Raw genomic sequence first — 16,551 nt, forward strand, 5'->3', positions numbered from 1 at the left:
TACTCTATCAGGCAATGCATTCCATGGTTCAACCATCCTCCATGCAAAGAAATCGCTCCTTTAGTTTAATATATGCTTGGTGTTCAGTAATGTGTACAGTACATTTGTATCGTGGGTGGGCCAAGGGTATTTTTTCTCATTTTTATCAATTTTATATATATATATTTTTTTTAATTTATTTTTTCCATAATCTGAAACCTAGAGACCAAGCACACGGGACTTATTCAACCCACTTCAGGTCTCCAATAAGCTGGGTGGTGATCTTACACCAGGGAATGTGATTACAACAGTGGTTGTACTTCATCTTTTGGAGATGTTAAAATGAACTTGATTTTGTTGAGGAGTTTGTAACTGTTCTTCTATATTGGACAATTAAACAAGTTTCTGATTTGCTGACTGTACTTTTATTCATTCTTCATCTTTCTTTCCCAAATCTTGGACATGTGGCCTGTTTTGGGCTCAGCCTAACAATTCATTAGCCAGCTTCTATTTCTTCATCCTTTTGGTTTGTAATTCATTATTTTTCTTGGGTACTTTTTTCATTGATTCTGGATATCTTTTCCATGTTTTTTGTAGTTATGTAATGTTGTATTTTTTTTCCCCATTACTGTTGTTTGGATTAGTTTTTTCAGTATGTCTTAATTTTGCTTTTTATCTGGTCTTGTATAATCAGATGAAAAGATGAAAAGCTGTTCTTTTCATCTCTCTCTCTCTTACTGTCCATGTTTCACTTCCATATAATAAAGTTGGTTTTTGATAATATATTATACATTCTTAATCTTTTTTTTTTTTGTGACTACTGATGGTCTTAATGTTTTGTTTAGTTTTCCATTTACTTTAGAGAATTTATTTATTTCCTTAAATATTTCTAAATCTTCATTGTAACTTATTTTATAGCCCAAATAATTAAAATGATGGACTTGTTCAATTATTTTGTCTATAACTATTTTAGCTTGATGGCATTTTTCTTTGAATGCAATGGATTTAGTTTTTTCCTTGAGAAATTGGTATATTATATTGTTTTACAATATCATTGAATTTAATTTATATATAGTATATTTGAAATTGATAAAGGCAGTAAAACATTGAAAGAACCATAAAATCCCCAAGAATGATGTGATCACTGGGGAGATACTGAAACATAGTGGCAAGTTGGTGATAGATGAACTCACTGGTTGTATAATATTATTATTATTATTATTATTATTATTATTATTACCCCAAAACCTCATGGAGTCAAAGACTCATCTGGGAGGTCCTTTTATCACACACACAGTTCATCATACTGTGCCTTGAACACGTTCAAACTCCTTGCAGACACCACACTCTCAGGCAAGGCATTCCAATCATTTACAACTCTGCACAAAGAAAACCTGCCTCTCACTCCCCTACTCACACCCTCTTTATACAGTTTCCAGGGATGACCTCTGGTTCTCCCCCGATCTCCCACTGTTTTCTGTAGAACTTCTCCACCATTGATCCTATAACAACCCCTTACCAACTTGTAGGTCTCTATCATATCTCCCCTCTTCCTCCTGTCCACCAGACTCTGCAAATTACATCTTCTCAATCTTTCCTCATACTCGACATTCCAGAGGTCAGAAACTACCTTATTAATCGCCTTTGGACCCTTTTCAACATCTCTTCATCCTTCTGAAAACCAGATGACCAAATCTGTGCACAATAGTCCATGTGTGGCCTAATCAAAGCCTTATGCAACGGAACAAGAATCTACCTACTTCTACACATCAGTGTCCTTCGCATCATTCACAGAAGCCTTTGTGTTGTCTTCACAATTTTGGCTGTGTCCCCCCTAAATTTCAAATCCTTATCCACTATCATCCCCAGATCTCTTATTTCTTCCACCTCCAACAATATATCTTCACCAAGCATAAATTCTGCATCCCATCTTTGTTTTCCAAATTTTAAAACCTTACATTTTGCAACATTGAACTCACATCCCCATTTCCGTGCCTAATCACTCAATTTATTCAAGTCTTCTTGCAAGGCCACAACATCTTCACTACTCTTCATGGTTCGTCCCAACTTTGCATCATCTGCAAGCAGCTGAATATCTCCATCCAAATCTTCACCTATATCGCTAATATACAAGTTAAACAGTAATGGCCCCAAAACAGAACCCTGAGGCACTCCATGATTTTCTTTTTCCTGGATATTGCTCCCCCATACACAACTTGTTGATACCTATCAGATAGCCAGTCTCCAATCCAATGCACTAATCTAATACCCAACCCCATCTGCTCTAGTTTGACTATCAATTTATCATGAGGTACTCTATCAAAAGCCTTTGCGAAATCTAAGTATATTACTGTGTATCCTTCTCCTCTGTCCAAAGAAGCAGTCACTTTATTGTAATAAGTAAGTAGATTACTAAAACATGATCTCCCTTTAGCAAATCCATGGTGTCCATCAAAGATAATACCATTGTTATCAACCCAACTCTGGATCCTAGTTCTCACAAGCTTCTCCAACAATTAACCACAACGCCTGACACATAGATAGGCCTGTTTGATGCATGAGTTTGATCACCTCCTTTATGAAGTGGCACAATCTTGTCCTCCTTCCACTCCTTAGGGACTTGACCGAGTGCAAGACTCATATTAAAAAAAAATGTCAAGGCAGGTGTCAACTCCCTGGCACATACATTCCTTCAGAATACGTGGTGATATATTATGAAGTCCCACAGCCATATTAACATCTAGTTTACTCAACTCCTCATACACCTCTTGCTCACCTACAGTCAGTCTCTCCTCCTCATCATCTACTTTTCTCAATCTCTCCATGAAGTCATTATTGCATGGGATGAATAGAAAGCACCAAAAGAATGGGCAGAATAAATTCTAATACCACTCGCAAAAAAAAAAGGAAGCAAAATGGGCTGCAAAAACTATAGAACAGTTGCTCTAACAAGTCATGGAAAAAGTATTTATGATGATATTAACAGAATGATAAAACTAACAGAAGAAAGTCTACAAGATGAGCAAGCAGGAGTCAGGAGTGCTGTTCACCAAATATTAATTGAGGAAAAGCTCTACCTAAAGATATTCATGCATGCTTTGTTGACTTTCAGAAAGCATTCACCACTATAGATCAGAAAGTGCATGGACTGAAGCCTAAATCTTATGGAGTGGACAGGAACGTGATATGTTTATTGCAAAGGCTTCTGCAAGCAATTGTGGAATAACAGGAAGATGGTTCTGAACAAAAGAAACACAAAACAAGGAGACCCAACATCGCTGAGCATCTTTTTTTTTTTAAATTAGTTTTTAATCCTTTCCTAGTGCTGTAAATATTCCATTAAACCTCCAACATGATGTCCTCCCAGCATTTAAGCCTCAATACAAATGACTTGATTTGAAATCATTTCCATTTGGATTCCTTCTTTGTTAGTTATTCTCCATTCTTTGATGTGAAATAATGAAGATTCTTCATTATTTCATTCATATTCCAAAAAAACTATTGGAGATAGGTGGCATCCTTGTCTAAGTTCTCCTATTACTTAGATACACACAATATAGAACAAATGTTTTGGTTCTTTTCTTGTCTCTTTTTATGTTTGTACTGTTTTCTCATATAGGACATTGAGCGGTTTTACTAAATTTATAGATAAGTAGTTGTTTAGTATTTGTCTATCTTGTCAAATGCTTTTTTTTATATATATAATCTGTAAATGCTGGATGTGTTTCTAAGTTGACTTCTCTTCTTTTCTTTATTAGTATTTTGAGAATGAATGTGGGATCTATGCAAGATCTTCCTATTCTGAAGCCATTTTGTTCTTCATTATTTCAGCATATAGTTTTATGATCCATGTTTAATAACACATTCAATTTATCATTAAAACTGAACAGAATAACGCCACTTAATCGACTGTCTCCCCTCATGCAACTTTGCTTTATCTATCTTCCGCAACCCACATTGCCAAATACATCCATGTTGATTTCTACTACCATTCCACAATAATTTCTGTTATAACCAAGAGGACCATTTATAAGAGTTTTTTAAGCTAATAGTATTATGTGGTTTTATTGGTAGGGCCTGATTTTTCATTCTGCATAATAAACTGACTGGCAAATATGTACAATTTTTAACATAATATCTTCCTTAGTTTCTTTGGTATAATAATCTAAATAACCAACCACTGTTATTAAAGAAAACCAAGCTATTCACTTCTCTGAAATAGTCTTTCAACATGAGCTATGTACAATATCAGAAAAAGTATTCATGGAAGATGGCTACAGAAGAAGAACCATCAGAACCAGCTTATAGCCAACCTTCATTAAGTAAACTAAGTGCAGATTTAGAAAGGTTTCATTATTATTACGAGTGTGGTAAAAACAGCAAAAGCCGATTATGAAAGGAAACTAGCTATGCAAGCAAAAGAGAATCCCAAACAGTTCTTTCAATATGCTGTAAGCAAGAAAAAAACTTTACATGGCAAAATGATTTTAAGGAATGACGATGGTAAAGAGTTCACTGAACCAGTCGATATAGTGGAGTTACTGAGCGAGCACTTTGCAAAAGTATATCATCCAGGTGGTGACGTTGAAACAATGAAGGAACCATTAGTTTATACGGGAATTGTGATGAATGAAGTGGAAGTGAATAGTCTATTACAGAACCTTAATGTGAATACATCTGTGGAACTGGATGGTATGCCGACACGGGTCTTGCATGAAGCGGCTAAGGAATTATCAGTGCCCTTGACCATGTTGTTTAATCTGAGTCTCGGGTCTGGCTTGGTCCCGAAGGCGTGGAAAGAGGGGAAAATAGTTTCACTGCATAAAGGAGGATCCAAGACTATGGTTGCAAATTACCGACCGATCAGCATATCAGGAGTCGTTGTCAAGGTCTTGGAGAAAGTAGTCAAGGGAAAAATACAGGAATGGATTGATGAAAATGAGATACTGTACAGAGGACAGCATGGCTTTGTGAAGGGTAGATCATGCCTCAGTAACTTGCTCAAGTTTTATAACAAGGTGACGGCTGAACTGGATAAGGGAAATGGGTTTACAGTGATACTGCTGGACCTGGCAAAGGCGTTTGACAGGATACCACATGGAATTCTAATCCGTAAACTACAACATATGGGAATGGATATAGGGTTGGTGAGATGGATAGCTGGGTGGTTGATGGAGAGATATCAAAGAGTAGTTTATTCAGGAGTAGAGTCCAAAAGACAGCCTGTGACTAGTGGTGTGCCACAGGGTTCTGTTCTTGGACCACTGCTGTTTAATCTGTTCATTAACGATATAGGGAAGGGTCTAAGTGGGACAGTTCATTTGTTCGCTGATGATGCAAAGTTGGGTAGGGCGATAGTGAATGCAGAAGATGTCAAAGTCTTGCAAGATGACTTAGATAGATTGGAGTTCTGGACTAAGGAAAATGGATGTCAATTTAATGTGACAAAATGTAAGGTTATGCATTTTGGAGTGAAAAGATTAGCAGCAGTATACCACATTGGTGGAACTGTACTCCAAGAGATTGATGAGGCCATGGACTTGGGAGTGTTGGTGGATAGGGAGATGAAGTTTAAGGGGCACATTGCGAAAGTAGCTAAATCAGCTCATCAACTCACTTGGTTGTTGAAAAATACCTTGACGAGCAGAGACAAGCAAGTTATTGTACCTCTGTACCGAGCCCTGATAAGACCTCATCTCGACTACTGTGCCCAGATTTGGTCACCTCGGTTCCTTCTTGATGGGGAGGAGGTGGAGAGGATCCAGAGGCGAGTGACTAAGATGATAGCAGGTCTATGGAATGAACCATATGAGTACAGGTTGAAGATTTGTGGGTTGCAGAAACTAGTTGATAGGCGGAAAAGGGGAGATATGATTGAGACATTCAAATTGCTAAAAGGATTCTATAGGATTAATTCAGAGGATATTTTTGAGATCAGGACTGATGGTGGGAGAACTAGGGGACACCCATGGAAGCTGGGCAAGAGCGTGGTTAGCAGGGGTGTTAGAGCTGAGTTCTTTACTTTTAGAGTGGTAAATGAGTGGAATAAGCTGCCAGAGTCTGTTGTGGGTGCTATGACAGTGAGCGAGTTCAAGGCAAGGTATGATAGATACTGTGAGAATGTTGAACAGTTGTGTGAACATGATGTTTAGGGCCTCCCTCGATGAGTCTAAGGACTCCCTGGAGTAGCCCGTGATAATGATAAATAATGATAATTACTTATGATGTAGTACCTTAGAAAGTGTTTATAAGAGATACCATCTTCAAACTGCATTCAGATCGTGGTGGGTTGTTTGTTATAATGGAAAGCAAGCTTTCTCTTATAGCAAACTATTCCTGTGGTCTCTGTGAGTTCAGTCCAGTGAAAGCAGACTGTAAATGTAAAGCAGGCTCTTGGGAGCTGTACTTTTCATTATAGCAAGCATGATACTTGAGGCAACGTAGTGTAGTCGTGCTCTTAGCATACAATAAACAATTTTGCCACACAGAGATTTTTGTTTACATATATTTGGGTATAATTAGGAATCATTATAGTTTCCAAAAATATAATTTTTTGCAATTAATCTTCCGTTGGTTTTATTATAAAATTGTTTCTTTCCTCCTCCTTAGGTTTTATTAGTTGTGTCTGTTTTGATGCCCAACTTCCTGCATTTTACAAGAAGATTGTTTGTGACAATGGCAACTAATACTAGTGGAGATTATGTGTATACTCCAGGAGTTCATTCAATTGCATATGTCACTGCACCCAGCCAAGATGTTGCAAATAAGCTGGCTGAGTAAGTATAAGTATTTATAATTATATTTTTCAAATTTTGGTTTATGAGAGTTAAATTTGCATGCAAAGGCTCTTTTTTATAACAGTCCTACCCATGAACAACTGAAAATCTTCAGTTCAAGTCAGGCCAAGGATACATACAAGAGGAACTTTTTGACATTTGCTTTTAATACGTTAATTTTCTATAGGTTCTAAAGTCTCATGTATAAGAGTAATATATTGAAAAAAATTGTATCTGGGAAATACTGATGGAAGAAGCAGTTTCCATTAGAAAGGTACAGCCAGTGAACGAAGAGTAGTAGTTAATGTGCCAAATTCAAAATTGGATTTGAGAGTGATTAGTTATTTTAACAGATTTTGAGGAGAAGATTAAAATTTATAGATGTCACTATTTGATTTTAAAAAAAAAAAATATATATATATATATATATATATATATATATATATATATATATATATGACAGTTTACAATACAGTAAACCAAAAGAAGCACAGAAATAATAAGAAACAGATATCTGCTTTTCATATACTGAAAGATGTACAAATGAATGGGTGTTAGAAAAGATCAGTAGAACTTTAAGGCTCCTTAAGGATATCGACAGAAGAAAGTTAAAATATTTTGGACACATTGAAAGGATGGAAGGGGGATTTATCAGAACAGTAATAGAAGATAAAGTTCCTGGAAGAAGAAGAAAGAGAGTAGACCATCAATGAGATGGGTGAATGGTGTGTGTGTGGAGTGACTGATCTTCAGAGAGTTGAGGCCTCTAGAAAAGCAAACAACAGGACTACATGGCGAAACCTGGTGTGGCACATCACTGAGCATCAGAGTGACCATACAGCATTCGTAGATACCCAGTGAACATACAGATACAGATGTAGGAAAACCTCTGTAGAACTATGCAGGACAACCACTATAGAAATATTTAAGAAATTTCATGGCATGCACATGAAAAAAAATTTATATAGAATTTTATTCAAAAACTGCTAGGAGGATGCTGCTAATGTGTGAAAACGGATGCAGTGAGTCATGTGAGCTGTTAAAAAAAGATAAACACAATATCTTTTTTTATTATTAATACTTATTTTTTATTATTTTTTATTATTTTTTATTATTTTATTATTATTACTGGTATCTCCATGGAGTCAGTAGACTCATCGCGGGAGACCCAAACTAGCAAAACAATATCTGTCATATCTCTTCTTGAATTCATTTACAGACGAAGAGCTCACAACTAAGTCAGGCAATGAATTCCACTCATTCACCACCCTCCAGGCAAAAAACCTTGTTCTGACACCTTTGTTAACCACACTCTTCTTTAATTTCCAGAGATGACCTCTTGTTCTTCCATCACTTTCACACAGCTGAAACATTTCCCCTGCATCAATCCTATAAAAACCTTTTAGTAATTTGAATGTTTCTATCATATCCCCTCTTCTTCGCCTATCAACCAATCTCTGCAATCCACAAGCTCTTAATCTATCAATGTAGGGAGCATTTTTTATATCACTCACCAACTTGGTCACTCTTCTCTGAACCCTCTCCACAGCCTCCTCATCTCCAAGGAATCCAGGTGACCAGACCTGAGCACAGTAATCCAAATGTGGAAGTATCAATGCTTTATAAAGGGGAATAATAACCTGGATGTCAGTGTGTTCCTCAACAACCAAGTAATCCTATGTGCAATCTTGGACACCTTAGCAATGTGTCCTCTGAACTTCATCTCCCTATCTACCAATACCCCTAAGTCCCTAGCCTCATCAATCTCTTGGAGTACCTTTCCATCGATGTAGTACACAGCTGGTAATCTTTTAATCCCAAAATGCATGACTTTACACTTTTCCACATTGAACTGACATCCATTTTCTTTTGCCCATTTTACCAGCTTATTTAAATCCTCCTGCAAACTTTCAACATCAGCTTGATTTTTTATTGCACTACACAACTTTGCATCATCAGCAAACAACTGAATATCTCCCTTTAAGCCGTTTCCTATATCATTTATATACAAATTAAACAACATTGGCCCAAGCACAGAGCCCTGAGGCACACCACTGGTCACCTGCCTCATTCTGGACTCGGCTCCTCCATACACCACCTTATGGTATCTCTCCCTGAGCCATTCTCCTATCCATATCACCAATTTAATATTCATTCCCATCTGCTCCAATTTGCGTAACAGTGTTCTATGGGCATCCTGTCAAAAGCCTTAGCAAAATCCAGAAGTACCACTGTGTAGCCAGTTCCTTTGTCCAACTCAGATGTTATTCTATTATGAATAGTTAATAGATTGCTAAGGCAGGATCTACCTTTAACAAAACCATGTTGGCCTCTATAGAGTATCATATCCTGATCCACCCATTCTTGAATTTTGTCTTTAACCAACTTTTCCAATACTTTTACCACTACTCCTGAGATGGTGATTGGTCTGTAATTCAATACCGCAGTTTTAGAGCCACCCTTATGCAAAGGAACCACTTTGCCTAACTTCCACTCCCTAGGGACCATACCAGAGTTCAAACTTAAGTTAAATATCCAGGTGAGAGGGGTTGACAATTCATTTGCACATTCACGCAACACCCGAGCTGATATTCCATCTAAGCCTACCGCAGTGTTTGCATTTAAGTTTTGCAATATATTTAATACCTCTGATTCTTTAGCTTCAATTCTCACATTAGGTATTGCTGTAGGTATAGAGATATCCTCACTTGGGTGATAGACTTATATCATGAGAGTACTAGTTTTTAAGTTTGCACTATTCGAATCGATGATTTTTGTAATTGTGTGGTATTTAGTAGTATTTTACAATTTCTGTATTGTCTCCATGTGCAGTGATTATATTCAACATGGCAGCCACCAGTTTTAGTACTAACTCTAGCCCTCCCCCATTTAAAGACTAAGTTATTCGTAATAGTTGATGATTAGGTTGCTTGCTATGCATGTGATATGTATTCGTCCCATTGTTTACGAATGTGGTAGGTGCGAGACAGGAATGTGTATGTGTGCATGCTTAGACATGTATAATGCTATGCATTATACATGTCTGAAAGCGTATGTGCATTGCATTATGGGATACTAAGGCAATTGATGTGAAGTCATTAGCCTCTATATACAAGTAGCCCAGTTGTGAAGTTTCTTCATACACAGACTTTATTTTCTTACACTTGGATAAAAAATGAAACCAAGAATATAATTTCTTGGCATCTTTAATTTATAGTATAACCAAGTGAAAAAAACTTTCAGCGACTATAGCATTGTCTTTATTTACTGGTAGGATCACTATTTTTGTGTCTTCAGGCTGATCTTTCTATAAGTGTGAATTGTCCATTTGAGGTTTAACATTATTTATTGTGAGAACTAATTATATATTTATATATATGTGTGTGTGTGAATTTTAAAATTTGCACACATGCATATACACAGTCAACTTTCACTTATAACAAACAGTGTTATAACAAATTACTGACAAGTCCTGATCACAGATTCATAAGTACAGTGATATGATAAAAGAAATGCACTATAGCAAACTATCTTCTATAACAAATCATTCTTTTGGTCGATGTATTATCAATTTGCTGTAGTGATAGCTAACTGTTTAAATAAAAGTAATGTTTTTTAAGTAATAGAACGAGTATAATAAATTTAGTTTAATCCTTTATCCGAGTGTAAGCAAACAAAGTTTGCAGGACTGAGGCAACTCATGGTAAAGGTGGACCAAGCTCTCATCAGTCCTTGTCTTAGTATCTCCCATAACATAAATCACATATCCTTGCAGACATGTATAATACTATGCATTAAGGGAAACCCAGACCGGTTTCGACCTTTATTGAAGTCTCATCAATGGGAGCCAGACCCAGAGGTGGTGATACCAAAGTGGAAGCAGTGGAGAAGTCTAAAAGGTGTCTTACCTTATTATTAAATTACTCTGGATTTAGAGAAAGATGTTGGAAGTTTTTTTCCATTTGGTTAGACTATAATGAATGTAGTTTAAGGGTCAAAGCTGTATAACTGAGAGGAGACCTCCACATAGCCTTTAAAGGAATGCGGAGAACTGACCAGGGCTTCTGACCTAATGTCCAATCCTCACCTTCTCGTGGTGCACCCTGTTGGGTATCTACTTTGATACTGAACGAACGAGGATGGGCTGGCAATTTGGGATTTAGCCGACCAAATTGTATTCTTATTGGTTAAACCAAAATAAAAAATGATGGTACAACATGACAAAATTTCATGCAGGCTGGGGCGTCGCCCGGTTAAACAAGGCCCCCGTTGTTTTCGCCAGGGAACCAGGGCGAACAGCGAAAAGTCAGCTACTGGAACAAATCTGAAAACAAACCCCAACTCAGCATCACCAGAGTTAAAGATCGGTACTATCAACGTAAGAAGCCTGAATGGCAAAGAAATGGAGCTAGCTGAGGAATTAGATAAGTACCAGATCGACATAATAGGGGTGACTGAAACAAAAAAGACCAAAACTGGTGAGATCTTTCTGAGCAATAAATACAAAATGTTATATTCAGGCAATAACAATCAAGGAAAAGAAGGAGTAGCCATAGTATTCAACACAAAATACGAGGCTAATCTTCTTGAATGGCAGTCAGTCTCAAGTAGAGTAATGTGGGCAAATATGAGAATGGGGAACTGGACAATGAGACTTATTTGTGTCTATGGTCCCACAGAAGGTTCTACTAAGGTAGAAGTGGAGGAATTTTTTGAGGCTTTAGAAAAAGCAACTGACACAATGAAAAAGGAAAAGTTGGTCCTTGTTGGGGATCTAAATAGTAGAGTAGGAAATGATTGTGAGACATACAAAAATATTTTGGGAAAATTTGGAGAAAAGAGCAAAGCTAATAATAATGGCAAATATCTGTTGGATTTCTGCTCAGGACATGGACTGGTTATTACTAACACCATGTTCCAACATAAAAATGTGCACAAATTCACATGGAGAGAAGAGGCTAGGAACAAGAAAAGTCTCATTGACTATGTTATTGTTGATAGTGATGTTTTCTCCCTGGTGCAGGACACCAGAGTGTACAGAGGATTTGAAATTGGAAGTGATCACTATTTAGTCTTGAGCAGGATAAAATTGAATTTCATATTGAAAAGAATAACATGTAAGAAAGTTTTAAAGCGAATAAAAGTTGAGCAGCTCTCAGATGTAAACTGTAGACTAAAATACAGAAATATTATTGAAAAGAAAATGAAAGAGTTTGAGAACAGGAATCAAACCTTGGAGATTCAGTGGCAAACTCTGAAGGAAACATTGATTGATTCTGCCAGAGAGGCATGTGGTGAGGTTGTGTGCAAAGATAAAAAAATTAGAACTCCCTGGTGGACACAGGAAGTTAAAGAGGCAGTGAAGGAAAAGAAGAAAGCATATCAAAAGTTCCTGTCAAATAAGTCAGCTTTTACTCTTACAGAATACAGAGACAAATGTAAGAAAGCTAAACAGTGTGTAAAACTAGCTAAACAAAAGTCATGGGAGGACTTTGGCAAGAATATAGAAAATAAATATCAAGAAGGTGGCAAAATATTCTGGAGGTTGTTGAAGAAGCTTAGGAATGGAGGAAAGAGTGCTGTAAAAGGAATTAGAGATGATAAAGGTGAAATGAAAACAGGAGAAAAAGATATCCTTGAAGTATGGAGTAATTACTTTGAAAAACTGCTAAATGAAACAAGCAGTGATGACAGCACAGTGATAAAAAACACTGACCAGGCATGCAGTCAGGAATACATATCCATACTTGAAGTAGAAAAAGCCATCAAAGGCTTGAAATGTGGAAAGGAGCAGGAGTAGATGATATTCGACCAGAAATGCTGAAGTATGGTGGTATAAGAGTCTTACAGTGGCTGCACTGCATAGTTCAGAAAGCCTGGACAGAGGGACGAATTCCCGATGATTGGAGTAAAGCTCTCATAGTACCCATATATAAAAAGGGAAATAAAACTGCATGTGAGAATTACAGAGGTATTTCCCTACTGAGTGTTCCTGGCAAGATCTATGCAAGTATACTTGAGAAACGGTTGAGAAGAATTGTGGAAGAAAAGCTTGGTGAAGAACAAGCTGGATTCAGGCCAAATAGAGGCTGTCAGGATCAGATCTTCACTTTACGACAAATAGTCGAGAAAGCATGGGAATATAACAAAGATCTGTATTTAAGTTTTGTCGATTTGGAAAAGGCATATGACAAGGTGCCAAGAGAGAAGCTATTCAATACGCTGCAGTTATATGGTGTCAATGGGGCATTATATCACGCAATACTTAGTCTTTATTTGAGTTGTGAGTCAGCAGTTAGAATTGAAGGAAGTACAGGAAGATGGTTTAATGTTAAATCTGGTGTAAGACAAGGATGTACATTATCCCCTCTGTTATTCATTATCTATATGGATCACATTATGAAGGAAAGTGGTATTAAACATGATATCAAAATTGGAGATGTTAATGTCAGCTCTTTGCTTTATGCAGATGATGTTATACTTCTAAATAAATCCGCTACAAGTCTGCAAGATTCTCTGACTAAATTGAATAGCTGTTGTAATAGATATGGTATGAAGGTCAGCAATAAAAAGACAAAGACAATGAAAATAGGCAGAATCATTGAAAATGTCAACTGTGTTGTGAATGGAGAACCTGTGGAACAAGTAAAACATTTCAGCTACTTAGGCACAATTTTTACTGAAGATGGTAAACTAAATATAGAAATAGACAACAGAATCAGCAAAGCTGGTATCGTGGGAAGTCAATTGAATAAATTCATATGGAATAAGAAAGAAATTAGTCGGAACACTAAATTAGCTGTATACAAGACTGTGTTCAAACCAATTTTAACTTATGGATCTGAGAGCTGGGTCAGAAGTAAAACACTTGACCAAAGACTAGAGACCGCAGATATGAGAGTCCTGAGAAAGATTAGAGGCGTGAACAGATGGCATCAATGGCAATATCATATTAAAAATGAGGATATTAGGAAAGAACTTGACATTGTTAGCATCCAGGAATGCGTTAGCAGAGCTAATCTCAGATGGTATGGTCACTTAAATAGAATGGGAGAGGAAAGATTAGCAAAGCAGGTGTTCTCTGCCAGGTTGGCAGGAAAACGACCCGGAGGAAGACCAAGATATAGGTGGATTGATACGGTACAAGGTGCCTTAGACGATAGAAATATAAGATCTGATAATGTTGGAGTCTTGACAAGTAACAGACTGATATGGAGGAAAATTGTAGATAGGAAGTTAGTAATGATGTAATTTTTTCATGTAGTACTGTCATATCCTGTACACCCCTTGAGGGTACATGGCAGGAATTTGATGATGATGATGATGATGAATGTAGTTTAATCCTTTATCCAAGTTTGAGCCTGAAGTATCTTCAGGACTGAGGCAACTCATGGTAAAGGTGGACCAAACTGTCATCACTCCTTGTCTTAGTATCTCCCATAATGCAAAGCATCTCCTTGCGGACATGTATAATGCTATGCATTAAGGAAAAGGCCACTACCCAGACCGGTTTCGACCTTTATTGTGGTCTTGTCAGTGGGAGCCAGACCCCAAGGTGGTGATACCAAGGTGGAAACAATGGAGAAGTCTTCTTTACCTATAAAAAAAACTTCCAATTAATAGAACGAGGTTAAGTGAAAATAAATTAAAAATTCATATAGATTTTTATACAGATACAGATACAAAAAATTATAATTATCAAGGAAAATATTTTTTATTTAATGTAGAATCAAGTCATAAGTTTCACTCTTTTACTGAATTGCACATGCTTGACAAATATCAGCTCAGCCTTAATGTGACACCATTTAACACAACATTGTTGTGTTAAATCCTCATTATTGTAAATTTTCTTTTGTGATTTTTCTGAGGCTCAGGATTTTTTCATTTGAAATAGGTACATTTTCATACTCTTTAGTGATGATTATCTGCTTATGAGTAATTGTTTGTTATTCAGAAGACCTCTATTTTAAATATGAATCCTGTGGTTTCATCCTTCCACATACACTTTTTACACCAAAGGGTAAAAGAGGTATGATAAAACATTCTGTTTTCACATTTTATGCATGAAACTCTCAGCAGAGATTGTACAAATTGACATGCTTGTTTAGGGATTTTGGAACATTTGAACAATTTTTATTCTCAAGATGAGATTTAGTGATTCGGTATAATTTTTTGCCCTGATGAACTGTTTACCTGTGTATGATGATGATGCTACAAAAAAGGAAAAATGATGCTAGTGAATTTCTTTTAGACAAAAACAAAATGTCAAGGTCAACTGTTAAAGACATTATTTGTTTGCACACCAACAACATGTCCTGACAGCAGTAAAGTTCTCCTACTTTCTCTCTCACCTGTCCCCCCTTTCAAAAGCAGAGGAACTTTGATCTCCCTAAGCAACTACAAAAATGACCAAAGAATTTCATCTAATAAATCTTCTCTAATAAGAAATGCTCCTTGTGCATCTCACCAAAGGTATGGCAAGCTAACAAACAGTGATTTTATAGATGGAGTACATTTTGTTTAAGAATAAGTTAGTTTACGTTAATCCTACCAGTGATTATATGCTATGTTATAATGGAGAAAAATCTGAAAATTAATATTTTAAAAATCAATCCACCCATCATTATTTATTCCCAGTGTTACATTATGTTTCCAGGCCTCCTTTTTTTTTTTTTTTTTTTTTTTTTTTTTTTTTTTTTTTATGTAATGGATGGTTGTGTTTTATGTGTTATTTCATTTTTAGCAGGGTTCCAAAAAAAAAGACATTTACATTTTTTGTTAATTTTTTGCATATTTTTTTAATTATGGTTTTTGCAGTTGTGTTTATTTTTTAACATACATATTTTCTTGAAAAGGGATACATCATGAAAGCTTTTTTCTTTTACATATTCTTTATTAGAATACCACTTTTATACTGTTCCATTATAATAGTAATATTTAGATAAATTGATATTTATATATATTTGAAGGAAGGGACTGACCCTCAGTGCTCACTGTTTGCTTATTACAATGATTTTACATTCTTGATTAATTAAGGTGACAGACAGTTTTTCTAATGAAGAAGGATGACATTTCTTATATCTTAATTCATTTGAAAATTAATATGGTAAAGTATCTGCAGTGTTTTTTCAACCTTTTGTGAGTATAATCTTTCTATCATTAAATGTAAATTATCAGTCATAGTCCCTTTTATGCAGGATTAAAAAAAAAGTGCAGGAATTTTACTTATATCGAAAACAAGAAATGGTTAATACAAAACAAAAGTTAACATTCATTATGTATATGACAAAACAAGACTATATAAAAAAAAAAAGGCACAAATATGGGGGAAAGCTTCTCCTGCATTCATAAGTTACTAATATGAAATTTCCATGTATACAAAATTCTGGCAACTTAGAAGCCTTGCATACTCAGTAGTTAGATGCAAAATTAAAAACAAAAAGCTATCTCACAGGATCTTGTGAGATAACTTTTTCTTCCTTGATTTCTTAAAATTATTAGAGATTAGTTTTCATCATGGGAGGACACTCTACTTTATATAACTCATCTATGCTGCTTAACCCTCCATCTACACAACAGTGCTACTACCATGTGCATACTATATTCTGTGCCACCCACTAACATTATGCCATGATTTTTATAAAGATAAAATTATGTTGCATAAGGTATACTTGATAAGAAGTTATATTTTTGTTTTAATCCTTTACCCAAGTGTAAGCAAACAAAGTTTATGCATGAAGTATCTTCTCAACTGATCTACTTGTATATAGAAGCTGTTGATTTTACATCTCAGTAT

At 36.0% G+C, this 16,551-nt stretch overlaps 1 protein-coding gene across 2 annotated transcripts in view; it reads left to right on the forward strand.

The window, feature by feature from the left end:
* LOC150098400 (protein CutA homolog) overlaps positions 1-16,551 on the forward strand; it is a 56,650-nt gene that overhangs the window by 17,945 nt on the left and 22,154 nt on the right. For both annotated transcript variants that reach the window (XM_090405223.1, XM_090405222.1), the window contains one exon: positions 6,589-6,755. In XM_090405223.1, coding sequence (XP_090261349.1) covers positions 6,613-6,755 — 143 coding nt within the window. In that variant the 5' untranslated portion in view covers positions 6,589-6,612. The remainder of the gene's footprint in view (positions 1-6,588; positions 6,756-16,551) is intronic.

The sequence above is a fragment of the Typopeltis vanoorti genome, chromosome 15, assembly GCF_054136105.1.
Source record: "Typopeltis vanoorti isolate ZY-2024b chromosome 15, IOZ_Tvanoo_1.0, whole genome shotgun sequence".
In the NCBI taxonomy this organism is placed as follows: Eukaryota; Metazoa; Arthropoda; class Arachnida; order Uropygi; family Thelyphonidae; genus Typopeltis; species Typopeltis vanoorti.